This window comes from Merops nubicus, unplaced genomic scaffold (genome assembly GCF_000691845.1).
Source record: "Merops nubicus isolate BGI_N331 unplaced genomic scaffold, ASM69184v1 scaffold23036, whole genome shotgun sequence".
In the NCBI taxonomy this organism is placed as follows: domain Eukaryota; kingdom Metazoa; phylum Chordata; class Aves; order Coraciiformes; family Meropidae; genus Merops; species Merops nubicus.
Genome location: NW_008613252.1, coordinates 7,496 through 27,207, shown reverse-complemented (window position 1 = coordinate 27,207; position 19,712 = coordinate 7,496). Strand labels below are relative to the sequence as shown.

At 41.6% G+C, this 19,712-nt stretch overlaps 1 protein-coding gene across 1 annotated transcript; it reads left to right on the top strand.

Annotated features, from left to right (window-relative positions):
- Positions 1-1,205: 1,205 nt before the first annotated feature.
- GNB1L (guanine nucleotide binding protein (G protein), beta polypeptide 1-like) lies at positions 1,206-18,197 on the top strand. Its single transcript, XM_008941852.1, has 6 exons — positions 1,206-1,321; positions 1,557-1,682; positions 3,656-3,818; positions 8,079-8,177; positions 12,891-13,106; positions 17,728-18,197. Exons 1-6 carry the CDS (start codon positions 1,206-1,208, stop codon positions 17,992-17,994), a joined length of 987 nt encoding a protein of 328 aa, XP_008940100.1. The 3' UTR covers positions 17,995-18,197.
- The last annotated feature ends 1,515 nt before the right edge of the window (positions 18,198-19,712 follow it).

Genomic DNA, 19,712 nt, shown 5'->3' with positions numbered 1-19,712 from the left:
AGAGTGATGAGAACTGACACGTGTAGTGGCAAAAACTGTCCTTTGCTCTGTGAGGCCAGGTCAGAAAGGAAGAAGCAGAAGCACAAGCATGGCTAGTAATGTCGCAGATAGAACAGTAAAAACTTTTCCTATATTTCTGCATTATAACAATGCATATTATAATGTATTTTCCAATGAATTGCAAATTGCAGTTACAGTCAAAGAGGCTGCTGGTTACCTTGTCTCAGCACAGGTCTAGAAGGTCATTTGCAGCAGATCAGGACACATAAAAGTTGTCCGTGTCCTTCTTTGGTGCTTGTGCACAACTACCTGCAAATGTGTTCATGTGGATGGAAACACTTGAAGGTGTCAGCTCGGTGGGAGTGTGCCTCATCAGATCAGAGCAGCTGTCCCTGCGAGTGCACAAGGAATTGTCCATCCCATTGCCCAGGTTAGACGGGCAGTGTGCTTCCCCGAATGCTTGTCCTGGTCTTTGCTGACTCAGCCTGCCTGTGAACCAATGACATGGAGCTGAAAGCATCCGTCTGTCTTTGATCTTTTGGGGAATACAAACCCCTTGGAATAAGATGTTTAACACAGTAGTCACTAAGTTAGTATGAAATATCCCATTTCTTTTTTTTCAAGTAACCATGCTTGGAACCAAAAATTCAAAAACTTGGGAGTAATGTGATTCTTCTATAAAAGTTATCATAACTAATTTCATCTGAAATTCTTTTCAGTTGGTATGTTCACTGCAATGATTTCCTGTAAATGGTTGTGAGTGGAAAGCACAGAAGTAGTATTTTTATGGGAAGGAAGGGGAAAGACTTGCCAAGGGGGCTAAGTGGAATGATAAATTGCTTGCCCACTGAAATTACGGGTATCCAGTTTCTTGTATTTTGTAGTTCTTCCTTTTTGCAGCAGGGAGAACAGCTGAACAATTTTGTATTTACAAGTGCACAAGGGGTGCCTACACATGGGCAGCTCAGCACTTACCTTGCTTAGAAAGGAATGCAGCAAAAAGCAATTTAACAGCTGTTGGTCAGTCAATGTTGGGGAAATACTTTACACCGAACTGTAAAGCAGACAGAAATAACATCCAGTAATGATAATTCAAAGAGGAAAGTGACTAGGAAAAGAAAATGTCCTGATCAGACTGTATTTCACATTGTAATTTCACTTCAGGCTGCTTTACTCTGTATGATATCTGTGTCTTCTTTGCTCAGATGGCTCTGCCACCCCCAGACCCGCAGTTTGTTCTCAGAGGTGCCGGGGCTGCAGTCCACACGCTGCATTTTTCCTGCCGAGGCGAAGGGTCTGATGTCCCCCTTCTTTTCTCTGGGTAAGTAAACTGGGGATTCTGGCTGAGCTGAGCATCGCTCGGACAGTTCCGTTTAAAACACAGTGTATTATTTAGGTAAATTGTATCTAGAGAAAACAACAAAGTGGATGGTTGGTGAATGGTGGGTGTGTTATCTTTGTACATACAGCTTCAGTTTTGTGGGGGGGAAAAAAAAAAAGTATCAGTCTGTCTTGTCCACAGGGGTCACACTAAAAGTATCTCTTCTTACTGCCAGGTCTGAGAATGGGCTTATCCATGTCTGGAACCTGCAAACACACAGAGTGGACACAGCACTGGATGGCCATGAAGAACAATCTGTCTACTGTGTGGAGACAATGGGTAGTAAAGACAGACTCCTCAGGTTAGCAGAGCAGGCAAAAAACGCTGATGTTATTCTTGTTTCTGTGATGGCTGAGGAGGAAAACAAAAAAAAAAGAGGCAGAAAAAAAAAAGGAATCACTTATTTCTGGAGTCACTGAAAGTCTCTCCAGCACATATGGAAATGTACAGAAGTACAAAAATACAGGAAAATTATAGAAAAAAAATTGAAAAAATATTATATGATTAATTTATTTATGATACATATTTGATGACATCCCAACAACGTGGGGTCCGTAGTGTCTTTATTACTGCACTGAGTTGGCACATGCTTCACAGCTGATTATTAAGGAAAATCAGAATTTATATAGTTTATAAATAGAGGGGTAGGGAGAAAAGGTAAGGAAGGAAGTGGAAAATTGGAGATGGAAAATGGAAGACTGAAAATGAGCAAGAATGCTGAGTTGCATGCCTTTGCTTTGTTGCAAAATATCTCCTGGTCTTATTTAGCAAGGGAAGGTTGGGAAGATTTGTGTACTTTGGATTAGACAGGTGATCTAGTGTGGATGCCAAAGTGTCTGTATGACTAGGAGGTGTTCTGACGTGTTTATCTAGAGAAGACATCTCTTATAATATACAGTGGAACTCATTAGCATTTATATTTGTTATCTGCTTAAGTACCATTATCAACACTCTCCCTATAAAAATCATATTGAAGAAACACTGTTTGTATAATTATAGAGTTTTTCCATACCTCTATTTTTGTTGTGTATTTGTAGCAGTTCGTATAGCAGTACAATTTTTGGACAGCAGTTACCTGTATTTTTTGTTTCTCTGTTCTAAAGCTAAATCACAAGAATTTCTTGCAGTACCACATTGTTTGTATGCCCAGTGCTATAAATGTTTTGCCAGTTTGTCAGTCATCTGAACAGCATATGAGAGTTTCTGTGTTGATGTTGAAGAAGTCCCAACAGTCTGTGTATTTGCATCTACCTTTGTTTTCATTTCACACTTCCATCAGGTGATGCTGCTAATTAAAATAAGCAATGGATAAGGGATTTTTGATGACTCCTTGTCCCAGGTGATAACACGAGGGCACATATCCTGCGCCTCTGTAATGGCGATCTCTGGATTGGAAGGTTCTCCACAGTGGGACTTTGCTCTGGCACCAGTGGGATCACGTAAATAGGTAGCAATTAATGCTGTGCCCTTTGTCTGGCCTCCTCGGGCCAGCACACAGACTTTTCTGTGGGACAGAGAGGTTCAGAGAGGTCCCTGCCTGAGCTGCACTGGTGCATCAGTGACGCAGCCGCTGGCTCTCGGCATTTGGATGTTTTAACCACAGCATTTCACTGTTTAACTCCTGCTACTCACTGCACTGCCAGACCCTCTCCTGTTGTGTCTCCGTGCATACATGGTTGTAACAGTCTTCTGTGCTCTCCCTGTGGCTGTGGGAAGTTGACTGCTGAATTAACTGTATCTTTTTATTTATCCTTGATGTGGTCTTTGTTGTCTTGCTGTTTGTCTTTCAGCTGTCAACACACCTGACGTTTCTATTTCATTGCTAGAGTGAAAGCACTAAATGCATTACTCTCTGCATACTTCTGTTTCTTTTTAAATTAGATCTAATCAGATGAAATTATTTTTATTATGAATATGTCCAAATACTCATGGGACTTCATAAATATAAAGATAGCATAACTGTGTTTGATGCAGCCTCTTCACAAGGCAGCATGGCTAACTGTGACTGCAGTGTGTCTGACTGACTCTCAGGTCCTCCCTCCTCCCAGTAGCTTTTGAGCCAGCTGGCCAGTTCTGCAGTCAGCAGAAGAGTGGTGGTCTCAGGGATAGCCAGTCTCCACACGTTTTGTGAAAGACCCAATTAACACCCCCACAGAAGCTGTTCTAACCTCACTCCTTTGCTGCATGTTAAAGACCCAACTTTGAGATGCTGACCTGCAGGAAGTCTGGCTTTTCAGACCTGCTGCTTAGGGGTAACTTGTTTTACTCTGACAGCCAGGGTCGTGACCAGAGAATCTGCTTGTGGGATTTAGCAGAGGGACGGACCTCAGTGACGGATTCTGTCTTCACGGAGAATGTGGGATTCTGCAGATGCTCTCTGTTAGAGGTGGCACAAGGACGCTGGCTAATGGCCATGGCAGCCAAAGCCCTGGAGGAGGTAGGAAGTGTCTCTTTTCCTTTTGCTTGGGAAACTTGGTTCTCAAATGAGATAGTTCAGAAGGGTGAACATCATTGCTCTCAAATAGCTCAAGGGAGGGCAGCACAAGGAACCTCTGAGGGTTCTAATGACTACTGTTACCTGCTAGAAAGATGAGTGAATTGTATAACTCATGCTCTAATAACAAGGTTACCAACCCAAGATTTGTCTGGCATTTATTTGCAGCTGGTGCTGGTCTTTCATATGCAGGAGTTATGAAAACTCTTCTGGTGCTGCTGAATACTGTTAAAGGGGAACAAGAGTCCTTCTGGGGAACTAGTGGTCAGAAAGTCTGTTGTCAGATGGAGGTACTCGTCTGAAAGTCACGTTTGGTGAGAGAAAGGGAGGCACAGGTGATTTGTAATGTGATAAGTGGTCTTTCACCTCAGGCTAATGCTCTAACTGGTACTTTGGCTGGAAATAGTTGAATTGCTATTAGCAGCCAGAGTTTTGCCCAGTGGGAGATAATTGTAGGGTCCATTTCAGTTCCTACTGGGTAAGTCCACGTCTAATGCTCATTATCACAGCAGTCATTGATTGACAGCTTTGTTGGCAATTTCCACTTGTGCTTTGTAGAAATCATATATTTTTTTCTTTTCTCTGAGGTCATCACATAAAAATTAATTATTTTAAATACTTGACATCAAAATACCAAGAATATGAAAAAAAAAAAAAAAGTGGCATGAATACGAAAAGAAATATTGTAGCTAATTGCAAATTGTTTATGAACATAAAAGGTCACATGATTTTCTGGACTACAGGATGGGTATCTTGAAACTGAAAGTGGCATATTTTATATACAAAGTAATAAATGGCAATGGTGTCTCTGTATTGCAGGAAAATGTGAACTTTTTATTATTCAAAAGTTAAGCATGTATATAAGTACTTGTTGGCTCACAGCCAGAATGATCAGCCTTTTACAGAACTGAGCCTGTAGACACAATCACTGTACCAGTAAATGTAGCCAATCTAAGTCCCATACCTTGTTCTGATCAAACAAAGAAAACTCTCCATTTTACAGCAGTGCTCAATAGTATTTAAGTTAAACAAATTTGACAAGTGCATTCTTATGTCAGCCAGAGAGAAGGGTTTCTGTGTTGGGCAAAGAATACACACACACATTCTGGTAATGAAGAATTAAATAATCATCTGATCAAAAAAGAAGACATTTACTCCAGTGTCTCTCACAACTCATCTCTGGTTTATTTTCATTTGTTGCTTGGGTCCTGCAAACTGATAATGATTTGCTGTCTCCTGAGGTAAAAGAGTTCCACTCTGTATATGAACCTCTACATTAGAACTGTGTCAGGTTTCAATAAATTCGCATAAGCTCCCTAATATATATAGTGCTTCCAAATAGGCAGCACTGTGTGAGACAGAGTACATTTGCAGCTTATGATTAAAATTAAGACTTAATAAGTGTTTATGCTTGGCTGGTGCCCAAAAAAAGAGTAATTTTGTCTTAAAGCAGGTTCAGTCCATAAATAATGAGATCTGAACAAGCATTTATTTGTTCATGATTGCATTTAAATCACCAATTATGAGTTACACGCACTTTTCTTGCCAATTTGCCAGAAACATGTTAAAAGCTTTATTAATGTGAAAAAGAAAAAGGGTGTGTTTCCTTGTGGCCAGTTTTAGCCACCCAGGAACACTATTAACCTCAGGCAAAGGCAAATCTTTCTCCTATTAAGCAAAACCAATATAAACACAGAACTTCAAGTTTTAAGTTACAGTTGTCAAAATATATGAAATAGTATTTATTTCTAAGGCTTAGTTGTCTCTAATGCAGACAGTCTCTGTAACTGTCAATCTAGCCAGGCAGCTCTTACCTGCCTGTCTTCTGCAAAAAGCTGATCTCCTCTTTGTGCTTTTCTTTGTCATTTGCAAGCCCAGCTGTAGCCCTTGTACCAGTTTGTTCATTTTCAATCAAGGTAAAGTGAAGAAGGTTTTTGCTGTCTGTTTTTTTTTTTTTCTTTTAACCTGCAGAAGTGTATTTGTCATAGAATCACAGCACACTTATCCTTCCTTACTATGTAAAAGTTGCCATTCCAGTCCTGTCTAGGAGGCAATGCCCTTTGGAGAGCCAGTGATGAAAGATGCAAGATGAGAGCAGGTCATCTTCATACTTATAGCCCATTTCCTGCAATAGCTAACTTGGTTGCTACATTGATAGCAAAAAGTTGCCAAGAGAAAAGCATCTTTTGTTAAGAGTGTAGCTCCAAAGAGCCAGAATTCCCAGATGATCAGACTTCACTCTATTCATCGGTTTGGCCTACACATTGGATGGCTTTTTGCTGTAATCTCCATTCCCCAAATCTGGAGAACAGTTTCCTGCACCATGGCGAAGTGGCTTTAGAAAGCACTCAGTGTGTTGTGTTCAGTACATTGTCAGCCTGTGGTCCTAGAGTGCAGCTGGCTTTTGGCAGGCTGGCTGACAACCTCTAGAAATAGGAAGATGTTCTGGCAAGCTTTGAACTAAAGGTATGGGATTGGAAACCATCGCAGCTGCCGTGGTCTTGATTGATGAGTCCCAGAGGAGCCATATTTGTGTAATACCTCATCTCAGACAAGGAAATTCGCATGGCTCAGGCTGTCCAACAGCACTGCTGGGCTTTTGCAGATTCTGACAGAGCCTAGAATGGCTGGTGGTGCTGGATTTATCAAATGTTTGAAGTCTTCTAATTTTACAAAATAATGCAGACCATTGCTTGGTTAATTAAAATAAAATATCACCTGTGATGGTTTTGGCTGGGGTAGAGTAAATTTTCTTCACAGTAGCCAGTATGGGGCTGTGTTTTGTATTTGTGCTGGGAACAGGGTTGATAACACAGGGATGTTTTGGTTGCTGCTGAGCAGCGCTTACCACAGTCAAGGCCCTTTCTGCTTCTCACACTGCCCCACTAGCAAGTAGGCCAGGAGTGTCAGAGAAGCTGGGGGCGAGACACATGACTGTCTGGCGTCATGCTCAGCGTGTAAAGCTGGGGGAGGGAGGAGGAAGGGGCTGCATTCAGAGTGGTAGCATTTGTCTTCCCATTACATGTGATGGAGCTCAGCTCTTCTGGAGATGGTTGAACACCTGCCTGCCCATGGGAAGCAGTGAATATAGTCCTGCTGGTGTGCACAGCTTCACCTATTAAACTGTCTTTATCTCAACCCACACGTTTTCTCACTTGTGCTCTTGCAGTTCTCCCCCACACCAGGGGGAGCGAGTGAGAGGCTAGGTGGGGCTTAGCTGCTGGGGTTCAACCACAGCATCACCTTTCCCGTTAAGTGTACATTTGAGAAACACCAGCAGTTTTTCATACCTAAGACCTTCTGTTTCTCTGTAGTTGCAGGCTTGAGAATCAGCCCAGAGTGAGGCACTTCTGTGTCAGTGAAGAGACTCGAAACCTTCCAGCAACAAATTACAAAGGCAGACTCCCCTGATCTTGCCTGCCATCATCCTGAGGTGGACATGAGTTACTTCCTTGGCAGGGGAAAGACTTACCCAATCCTAAAGGATAATAATAATTTTTAAAACAAAAAAATATTCCATATTTCATTACCGTCCGTGCAAGCACACTGGGAGCTGCTGTGCAGATAGAGAGCAGGTGTTGGACACTCTGTCCAGAGCAGGGTTAGACAACAGAGGCTACAGCTCCCTGTTTGCAGTCACTGCTCCAGCCTGCATTCGCAAATAATTCTGGGTTTTCTTTTGTTAGTGCAGGCAGATAGAAAGTAAAAAATCCACCTCTAGATAATATATATTGCCTATATTTCCACACAAGCTCTGTGTTACTGTGACAGAACAGGGGAGACAACACAAGTGTCCACAAGTGAATATAACAAAAAAAAAATAGCAACAGAGATGGAAAAAGGGGAAAGGGAGAGGAAGTAGGGAAGGGGTTTCAGATTAAGCAGTCTGCAATATCAGCTAGTGTGTGTGCAATGTCATCTCCTGTATGGAAAGAATACTATAATATGGATTAAACAGAAGAGTGGAAGAAGAGGATGTGTTCATTCTAGCAGTTTTGTCTGGCCTTTCCTAAAACAATGCATTTATTTAGATAGCTGTAGATTCCCCTACAGCTCTAACTTAACATGCATTCCTCAGTTTCCTCCAGACAGTTTTTACTGGAAGAGCTTCTACTAGCCTTAATCACCTTAAAAGACTTGTGTTTTTAATAGCAGAATTTTGACCTGGAGCCTGACCAAATACTCTTGTTTTCCTGATGTCAGGTTCAGGTTTTGGAGCTGCCATCCAAGACGTCAGTCTGTACCTTGAAGCCAGAGGTGGGTGCCAAGCTGGGCATGCCCATGTGTCTGAAGTTATGGCAGGTAAGGCAAGAGCGCCTGCTAATTGTGAAATGTTTTCCCTGTGATTCATTTTATATGAAGCACATGAATCTTTCTTCACTTGGATTTTGATTTATTATCAAACCAATCAAGTAATTATACTATTAAAGGGGGGAAAGATTTGTGAACATCCTTAATGTAACTTTCAGAGCTTTCCAAGCTTTAATGGAAGATTTGCAAATGCTCAGGGAAAGCTTTGTATCCTTAGGATAGATACAGTTTTTGCATCCATCGGGAAGAAAATGAGTGACTTACCAAAGCCAGTTGTTTGATATGGTTTCTCACTGCATCATGAATGATGAGAAGCGATTGGGTTACTTCAAAACAGTGACTTTAATGGCAGGTTACCTTCACTTCAGTGCCCTCAGGACAAGGAAGCACCCTGTGAACATTTCTATTCCAGACATATAGTAGGAACAAAATATTTACAGTGGTACTGACTTTGGACAAAAAGGTAAATAAAAGCAGTTAATGAAAAAAAAAGCCACACTGGCAGATTAGCCAGCAAGTCATGTTTATGGAGCACCAACAGTGAAGGCAAGTAATACAAATAAAAAGGTGACAGTGGAAGGAACAAGGCATTTAGGTGACTGGCTCCAAATCTCCAAAGAGTTGATGGCAAAGCTGATTCCCATTTTAACCCCCTGACCACATACTGTTACAGACCTGTAGTACTATCCGAGCTGATTTCAAGTGTGGTATTCCTGAAGGTTCATCTGAGCAGTTGTTTCAGTTGAAAAAGTTATCAATCAGTTGTGAATTTGAGGCCTTAGTGTCTTCACTCAATGTCCTGAACCAGCTGAAGTTCAGATGAATTCAGTTGCTGACTTCAGACAAAAGTAGGAGAGGCCACAGTTCAAATTGCACGCTGTAATTAAAAATCAGGGGAAAAAAAAGGAGAAGGAAAATTAAATAGACTGTTTAGGCTTTTATTAAACAGAAAGTTTCTCCTAAAAATGTAATCAATGTTCAGTACTCAGTGAAATGAATGGGGCTTTCTGTCTTCTGAACATTTTTAATAAGATTAAGATAACTGAGGAAATATTCAGTGCTGAAAATTTTGTTGCCTGTATGAAAAGTCCTCTGTCTTGCCATATTTTCTACATGCATTAATATTGCTATTCCTCTGGGAAGCAGAGCAGGTGCAGAGTCTTAATTTATGTAATTCTTAATTTTGTTGCCAGTGGGGATAAAGCAGAGGACGGGAAATCTGGAGAGGTAAATTATTCCATGCAAATTCTGGCTTTGGGAGGTCACCACAACTTCCTAGACTGCAACAGGCAAGGATAGATAATCCCTTGCAGTCTCACAGCTGTATTTGCTCTTTTACAAATGTTTGCAACTTGGTTTAAAAGCACGGGGGAGGAGGATACTCTTCTGGGCAAACAATTACCTGTGGTGTACCAAAGCGATGCTCTGTGTTCTGTTTTGTGGTTTCACTGGAAGTGGCTCATTGAGTAACCCCATAACCATAAAAGCAGAAGAACAGGAGCTAACCCAGCTGCAGCCCTTCCTGAGTAGAGGATGCCTCTGTGCCTTGCTGTGCTGGGCAGTGTGGGCATACCTGGGAGATGAGCACTCCCCAGCCCGTCGCTCCCAGGCAACATTGCCTAAGTGACTATTTGATGTTGCTTATGGCACAGCAAATTAACAAGCTGAAACAGAAGCTGACGTGGAGAAAGCCATATGATGGTCTGACAGAAGCATGCTCAGGGTTATTGTTGTCCAGCAAGAGTCTGGGGGGTTGCAGCCATGTATCATCATATTTTTCTGCATGCCAGTAAAAGCAGTTCACATACCAGGGAAACAACCCACCTTACCACCAGCAGCATGCATTAGAAACTTTACTATAGAGCACAAGGAAATTGAGGCTTAGGTGAGGCTTGTAGATTTGAGCCTCACAGGCTTCTCCTAAGCAGTTAAAAAGCTTTCAGCTTTTTATTTTTTTTTTTTTGTTGTTGTTGTTCTGGAGCTTTATTTTTCCACCCATTTTACTAGGTATGTCCTTAAACGTACTAGTTCGTTCAATGGGGTTTTCCCTTGTGAAGGTTCATATTCTTAAATACGTTGTCCCTTCGGCTTCACACCTTCCTGCTATTACTAATTGGGTGGAGTAGGATTTGCAGGAGTAAGGATAGTCTTTCCTTAAATTTTTTGTACTCCTTGGGGAAGGCATCATGTTGCGTAATGGTGCAAACAAAATAATTCAACAGGAATAATACATGTAGAAACTGGAAACGCAGAGTTATTACTTTATATAAACTATAGCAATTATTCCTTCGGAGCTGACAGCAAATCACCTTCTCTTCCTTCCTTGACAGTTATCCAAATCCAACAACTGAATGTTCTGCTTAGGAAGAACAATGATTTATAATTTAATTTTTCCACTGAAACAACATGAATGGTGAAGACTTTTCACTAGAAGTGTCCATTATTAGGAACTGAAATAAATAGGCTGTTGTGAAACACTGTTTGGTGAGTCCAGGTGTCAGACTGAGAGCTCCCCTGGTCTTTCAATAGCTTTTATTGTGTAAGTTCAAGTACTCATTGAAATACTACACTTCATATGGTTAGGGTAAGTCAGGAAGAAGCAGAGTGGGAGACCTTCATTTCATTGAAAACAATACTATTTTTTTGAAAAGACCAATCTTAGATCTCACTTGCAAACTATTCATCCAAGATAAGATATTTTTTTTGCTTGGCTGTTTCCCATAATGCTGAGCACTCACCTGTCTCTCTTATCTGAATGTGGGGTATGAGCACCTACGAAAATCTGGCCATGCTGTTTGGAGCCAGGCAGAGGAGCTGCCCATCCATTGGATAACGACAGCTGTACCTGCTCAGGGAAGAGCAGTACAAATAATTAGGAGCGTGGTGGGGTTATGCCCAAATTGGGGGCTTTTTTAAACTTAACTGAAGCACCTTTGGAATAGGTTGTTTTTCTTTGAGAGTTTTACCTTTTATTAAATATAAATAAAATCTGGAATCTTTATTTCATTTTTTTTTTTTTTTATCTTTCCACTGATATTAAAAAGTAGGTACACTCCATACAAAATACCAGATTAGTTAATATTAATTCACATACATTTGACATACATTTGTTGCTCTGATGTTTTATTGTTTTAGCAAGCCAAAAATTTGACAGAAAAATTGTGCATGGTTCTGGGCATTATGAGACACCTTCTTTTGTGGGCTTTTCCGGCCAGAGCATGCTCCCTACCTTTTCAAAGGAAAAGGGAACTTAAAGCAAGGAATGAGGCTCCTGGAGGATCCCAGGAGGGGCACAGGCCTGTTCGGAAAGATGATGTAGGGGATTTCCCCACAGTTTCCTTCTTTTAAGGGGCAATTTTCTTCCCGGCTCAGTGAGATCCATTCCTCATTTAAACACTTCTTCAGGCTGAATAAATCTGAGAAAGAGCATGAGGCTTTTACTCAGCCTCAAGTTTATTACCTAGACCACCCATCTCTTGCTAGTTTAAATCCCCCCCGAAGAAATAATAACCAGTGGGCGAATAGTCTGGACCATTCATTAGAGGCAGTGAGTTTTGGCCACCACAAGTTTATTTCATGATGTTGACAGCCAGCAGGTTTGAAGAACCTCATTCAATAACGTGATGTCAGTAAAAATTAGTTCTTTATAAATGTCCATTACCTTTATTTTTAATTGAATACCAGGCAAATGACTCCTGTAGGATCAGACGGTGTTCGGACAGAGCTCTATCAGATACATTTCTTAGATGTGCCTGCATGAGGTGCTTGTAATCCCAATGTCTATTTTGGTGTTTCTTCTCCTATGAAATAAATAACTGGCATTAACAGATGCCTGGTTTTTAGTTGTTTTTCATTAGGGATTTGCATCTTCACTCACATAACCAGTTACTGCTTACAGGGTCATTAGTCTTTTGGCTGGAGCAATGATGAATATTTTCCTTAAGTGTGACATGTAATCCAGTAATGTTCCGTTCTTTGAGTTATTTCAGAGGCTTAAATAAATTAGGTGTCTGCCCAGGGTGCCATGCCCTTTGGCCTGTGACATCATTAATCAAAGTAGCTTTCAATTGGTTACAGTGGGACTGGGGCACCCGTTAACCCCTTGGTGACTCACCCAGAGATTCCTGAGGAGAGGTTCAGTGTTTACCTTTAAGCACTGTGGTGCACTTGGGTAAATGATCCCTGTGTGTAACCCTACGCTTGGCAATGTGAAACTGGAATCTTTAAGCAGGGCACTTCTTTCAGTGTCCACACAGGTTTCATAGGCTGATAGTAACTCAATTGCTCAAAGTAATTTTTTTAAGGAGCGCAAACAAAGTTCAGGCCATGAAGTAAAGCTTCTGAAAACCTCAGGCAGCCTTTTTTCAGATGTTGGGGAGGGCAATAGTGTGAATTTTTAGAAAGAAATTCTCTTTATGTGTGTGAGTATGTGTGTGTATATATATATATTTACATGTATATGTTAAATGCATACTAGATACATAAAACATAGGATTTTATGTGTAGATATAAAACCTTTAAGTACATGTCAGCATTTACCTAGTAATGCTTTTTGTAAGTAGATGGACTATCAAGATTGGACATTCAGACTTCTAAACTTTTCACTTTTCTTTTCTTGGTGCTTGGACTGAAACCTACCTGGGGATGATAATTTTCCTAACAGACTGTTTATTTCTCAAACCATTTTACTTTTCCCTTCATCAGCTCAACTGTGATTCACAACCTTTGCTTCTGGCTGGCTATGAAGATGGATCAGTGGTCCTTTGGAATTTGACAATGGGAAAAGCATTGAGCCAACTTGTTTGCCACCAGGAGCCAGTGATGAGCCTTGACTTTGACTCGGAGAAGGCCAAGGGGATCTCAGGCTCATCTGAAAAGGTGCTTAGCATCTGGAGCCTCAATGAGCAACAGAACCTACAGGTCAGGATCATTGGCCCTCTAGTGTCATTTATCCCACTTTGCACTAACAGTTTGATAGACTAAAAAAATATTTAGTCATGAAGAGGAGTTGTTGCAGATCTCTGGCTAATTAATCACAGACTGGTTAGAATGTCTGTGCTATGTGACTAGACTTAGCAAAAGATGGTGAGGATTTAAAAAAAGAAAAAAAAACCTCTCTCACATGTTTCTGGTTTTACCAAAGTTGCAACAGGCACACAAGCCTAGCATTACTCAAGCCATTGCCTCTGTATCTTCATTTATCACGTTAGCAGTATCCAGCTCTCAGAATATCCTAAACATTATAAATGAGTTATAAAAATGAGAAACAAAGGATTGCTTTTCCAAAGGCTCTGCTTGAGTCTATAGAGCTTTCTTTACACTGTGGGAAGGACAGAAATATTCAGTTAAATACTTCACGAATAAAAAGAGTAGGAGTAGCCCAGCTAGCAACAAGAGCACATGAGGTTCAGGCAATGGGCTTCTCTGGCACCTTCAGAGCCCTAGCTGGAGACAAGGAAAATAATTGGATATATTGGTTTGTGTCTGAGCTGTGCATACCTAGTTTAGAAGGAGGTCTCATAATCACTAGTTCAGGCTATGCTAGTGAATGGTAATAAATATTGCTTAATCTAGACAACTTTAGCAAGTGTTCCAACAGTGCCAAGGGGTTAAGTAGGTTTTAACTAGGTGTGGAAATGAAGTGCATAAATAAAGGCTCAGGAAAATTAAAATGGCCTATGCATAGTCTCTCCACTGCTGAGTGCTTGAACCTTTTTTAAAGTGTCAGTTGCCTCCTGAACACACAATGAAGAGGACCTGAACCAGCCCAAGTGTGCCCCCATATCATCCTTGAGAAGAGAGCTGGATCTTTTTCAGGTGGTGTGGGAAGCTAATGCTGTCTTCTGAATGGTGCTATAGAAAGAAAAGCAAGTGCTTGGACCTCCGACGGTGACTCGTCACCCGGGCTGTATACTCTGTGAGGCATCACCACAGAACAAGCCTGTACAGAGGGGCTGGGCACTAGGACCCCAGTGCATGTACTGTCAGTGAGGCTGAGAGGGAGTTTGAAGGACACAGCACTCACCAAGGAGAACCTCTGGACTGTAGCAAGCAATCTGACGTGGAGAGGCACTCTAGGCTGAATAAGCAGCAAAGGTGTTCTAAGCCAACGTGATAGAAAGAGTTTTAACCAGTCTGATACACAATTGTCAAGGTTTGGGGTTTTTTGTCATGTTTGCCCTCCCCCTGCCCTGGCCTTCCTGTCACTATTGGCACACATCTGCACCTAGTGTCCTTAGCTCAGGGAGACAGAAGGTGAGCAGGTAAGTCTCAGTAAGAAACTTGGTATTGAGACTAGTTTTCTAAGGCCAAGGTGTCCGAAATCTGACATCATGACAGGCTTCTTAAAGTTTCAAACACTCTGATGCTGGAGAGGAAGCTGTTTCTTCATATTAATTATAGCATACCTTTTCCTAAATTCAAAGAAAATATTTTTCTCCACAGCACATTTCAGTTCTGAGTTAACTGTAATGGAGGACAACAGATAGGACTCACAGGAAAAAATAGTTGTTCACCTGAACTATTCCAGGTATTGTTTTCCACTGGGTACTCACATTCCTAGGAGATGTAGGATTAGTTACATCTTCAGCCCGTCACACAGAGAGACACTAGCTTTTCTCAGAAGAAAATTAAATGCCAAGTATTATGATAAACTGGAAGTAAAGTTTCTGTGCTTCATCCGTAGTGTGAACACCCTAATAAAATGCGTCTTTCACATGAGCGCTAGAGATTGTCAAGGACTTAGATTAAGGGTTTTTTTCCACTATTGCATTAATAATATAAACCAGATGGGGATTTTTTTTCCCCTGACATTCCAGGTACCTGAGGTAATGGTGGATGTTGGAAAACCACTCAGTGGCACATTATTTTTATTCTAAGAGGTTTTAATAAGTAAATGTGGTGCATAGCTATCTGCCGTTGGAGAAATAATGACGCAATGATGGTACTTCAGCTCTGTTTTAAGTGGCAATGTTCCAGTGTGTCAATGAATAGATGATGAAGGTAACTTCATAGTTTATTGCTATGGGGAAAGTTTGGTGTATTGTCTTCTACAAGAAAGTTGCTGAAATCATCATTGTCAGCAAATGACTTGGATTGGTTATGAGCCTTCTGATTTGGATGAGATAGTGTAATTATGTGATGATGTTTGTGGTAGAATGTAGGAGGTAAACAGCTTCTACAGGTGAATAAATAAAGCAGAACTAAGAAATCTGATAATCACAGAAGCTCCTTTATATATGACAAGAAAAAATTTCTATAAGCTGTAATGTAAGTAAGTGCAAAAGTTTTGTTGATTGGACTGCTGAGGCTTTTCCCTCAAATGCTAGAGCTGAGGCTACTGCTATCTTGGCTATTTCTCTAATTAGGATAGGGCTTGAAGACATGATTTGGGTGTAGGAGAGGGAAATCATAGATGGCATTTGTTAAGGAGGGAAGGAGAGATGGATGTCTGTTGGCCTCAGCATGTCAAAATTTCTTAATCCATCTGCTAGTAGCTGCAAGTGTCCTTGGTCATGACTGGCTAAGAGCCGCTCACCTGGTTTTACCTCTTTGTTTCCTTAATTACAAGCTGGTTTGCTGGTTAGGAAATGATGCTGGCATGTGTTTGACTACAGTAGTTGCCCATAAGTGACTGGATGGCACAAATCCTGGCACTAGAACTTCACCTGGCTGCATCTACCTGGAGCAAGTTGTTCCACGTTGTTTTTTCTCTCTTGCCTCTTGTGTGTGCAGCTCATGCAGAAATGCCCACTGTTCCCTCATGTTCCATAGCCAAAAGGCATCACCATTATAGGCTTCAGTTTCAAGTCGCAGCTTGCTTGATGACAGGCAGTTTCTCCCAGTCGCCCTAATTTTGCTGTATGGATCTTGCCCACGTAATTGACAGTCAGGATGGGAAGCACCACACCTAGGATTGGTTATAGCCATTAGCTAATAATCTCAGTTACAGCATGAGGCCCCATTTTCCATGTACCAGGCCGGTGATGTAAGTAGCAGACCCTCCCCTCGCCAGCCCACCTGTGCCAGCAGAGATCCGGCTGCAGCCGCGGCACCAAGCAGAGGGGTGGCAGTGGCAGCCCCACAGACAGCCTCCTGCTGCTCACCAGCACGGGGCAGAGCTTGCTGTCCTCTGCTCTGAACTGCCCGTAGCCCCATTTGTCAGTCCTGTTGCAAAGAGGAATATATGGAGCATGCAAGAAGCATGTCAGGTTTCAGTTAGCCCTTTTTGTCATTGAGTGCACATCTTTCGTGCTTCGAGGGAAGCAGCTGTTACGTAGTTGAAAAATAATTGCTTATAGGCTTGTGCCTGTAAGATTCCAAGCTGTGTTCAGCTGTGTCTCAAGTCAGCTTTGACCAGCACTTCTGGAGTTTATTTTCTACATCCAGAATTATAGTTCAGATTATCTGCAATGAAAATATTCTTTATAATCGTGTACTGACTATGCGTCATGGCATGTCCTTTGAGGAGGAAAGCTACTCATATGTAATACTCTTGTCAACCCCTTCCCACCTCAGAGAAACAGCAGACAACACACAGTCTAGTAAAACATGCACCAACAGTAAACTTTTGTACAAGATAGCTGCAGCAACAGTCTTAAGTAGATGGTGACATTGACACATAATTTCCAGTTCTGCTTATAAATAACAGCACTTCAAGGTCAGCAAACACTCAAAAGATGTTTTCCACACTGTGACAAAAGCTGGGCTGTTTCAACACACACACATGCACTGGTGCATATACTGCGTGCTTCAGAGGCAGGCTGCTGAGTAATGCATGTTACCTGAGGTGGGAACAGCAAAAGTGTGTTAGACTGAGCTTCTCCTCTGTACTTCAGGGGAAAATCATGTCAGTGAAGTGAAAACTCCTGTGCAGCCCTAGTGCCTCCTGAAGGAAGCTAAATGTCTTCCAGTTTAATTGTGCCCCTCAGAAACTTGTGCCCCAGTAGTCTCCAAACAGTAACAAAAGGCTTCCAAGATTGAAATCAATAACTTGGTCATAATCCCCTTCTTGGAATTTGGTGTAAATAAATGTCTCTTGGGAAGGAGTACTAGAAATACAGATTTCCTGACACTGTAACCTAATTCCTGGAAGCATTCCTTTCTCAAGACTGTGTTAAATGCTACCACAGCTTATTGGGGTTTTTGTGAGGGGGCCACAGTAGTAGAAATAAGTAGCAGGTAGTTTAAACATCAGCCTAGAATCTCACAACATGGGAATGTTGCAGAAGCAGGGAAAATACATGGCCATAGCTCTGAATGTTGCAGCTCATGCAAGAATAGCTGGGAGAACAAAGCTGTTTAGTCTGGTTCTCACAATCCTGACTCAGAGCTTCACTAGTGACAGAATATAAATAGCTTTAACTGGTCTTTTCCATCTCTGTCTATAACTAAGGCATCATCCACCATGTGGTGAAAAGCTCCATACGAGCTGTGTGATACCAGTGCCTATGGGCGGGCACTGTACCTCCTAAAATCCCAGAAGGTTCCTTTTTCCTTCTTTTTTAAACAATTAGACCTCATGTATAACTTTCTCACACAGGTTTGCAAAACACACAAACTTGTCAACGCTGGCATATCCGATATCACCATCCGTCAAGACAAGAAGATTTTAGCAACAGCAGGGTGGGATCACCGCATCAGGATCTTTGGCTGGAAGAAACTGAAGCCCTTGGCAGTGTTGGACTACCACACATCAAGTGTCCATTGTGTGTCCTTCTCAGATCACAAAAACCCCCATGAGAGACTGCTGGCAGCTGGCTCAAAAGACCACCGCATCAGTATCTGGTCAATATATACTCAGACATGACATGTTCTTCACCGTCATGGACTAGGAAAACAGGATAGGTGAAGCAATTCTTTACACTGTAATTCAAACCTGGATGTGGGGAAGTAGTAGAATGTATTTCCAAGCTGAAGCGAGAGTCTGAGGTTAATTCTTATGCTGCCTGTTTGAACTGCAAGTTTTGTTTTCCATAGAAGTGGATTTTTAAAATTTATATCAAGCAGAGCAAGGCCAGTCACAAACGAAGACACAGAACAAGTCACTTTGAGTTCTGCTACAGGTTTTGCAATAGCTTTTCTTTGGCAGGTTGCTTAAATAAGTTGTGCCAATTATCTTCTTTTTGAAAAAGGACTGGAATCCCTCAGCCTGTGGTGGGGGCAGAATCCATCTGGTTTTAACTCATTTATGTATCCAAGAATCTGCATCAGTGTAAAATATCACTCTTTCTTGAAAATTTATACCCATTAAACCACCTCCAGTGGTTTCTCATTGTCAGTTACTTTTTCTTCCCAGTAACTGAAAGGCTATCAGAGCAACCTTGATTTGTTCACACTTCTGTCAGTTTCTAACTTAAACCAACAGCCAGGAATGTGACTAGGGACGGCCTTTGGCATTTATGAATTTCATTATGTCTCCTGTCACCTCAAGCCTCACAATTAATCACAAGAAAGAAAGGGGGAAAAAAAATCTTCCCCTGCATTGCACTGTAAAGCTATGTAAAGCTTTTACAGAGCCAGTGCTAAATCCTTTCCATAGACTGACTAGCTGAAGGATTTAAACTCAGCAATCCAATTAGCACCTTTCTCCTTGGAGAGTTGGGGGTTGGTTCCAGCATGGCAAGTCTGGGGCTCAGCCACACAGCTCCCAGTAACATGCAGGGGAATCGTGTGGATAGATTCACACACCCTGCAAAGGGCTCCATTAACTTGGCATCTCTACAGCTGTGGAGGCTGAACTTCATTCATGGATTTTTTTTTTTTTGTTTGACTCCTGAAGCAGCATTTGCATTCTTTTAAAGCATATTAGACACACAACAGTCTGTTCATAGACACCTTGCTCTTGTGTTCAGTCACAGTGTTGCAGTTACAACTGTCCCACTGAAGCAGTTAGCAAGGGCAAGTTCATTAAAAGAAGGTGGCCTGGAAACTAGAACTCAGCTTTACAAACTGAAGTGTTTTGTGCCCAGGCTGTGCACTGTTGATACGATATTGGAAATACTTATTTCTGCCTCTGTATGGAGCTGGACATCAAAGAAAAAGTCACCAGAATTCTAGGGAACAGCAACATCAAATCACTACAGAAATTATTTCAGGGAAAACACACAAGCAACTTAAGTTCTGGGTCTGCTATCCAGCTGTGCTTTACAGGCAGAGAATAGTGTTGGCTTAAGTTTTAAGTGTCTTTAGTTTTGCTTAAGTTTTAAGCACCAAACGTGATGTACTTTCTATTAAAACACAGAAACAGGATGCTGTTGCCAAGCTTTTCTAAATAAAACTTGGCCTTACACATAGTGGAGCGTAATGACACTAAATAATGCATTTCTTTGATTATTTCTTCACTATTTGGTAGCTGTGTGGAGGATCCCATTGCAATTGAAAGTTGAAGCCTGATTTTGAGTGTTCCTGAGTCAAGGGGAGGTGCTGGTGTTCATTACATCTACCAGACAGAGTTGCATAGTCAGTAAGTGCTCCATCTCCGCCCATCATCCACCTCCCACACAGAGCAGGAGCTACCTGCAAGAG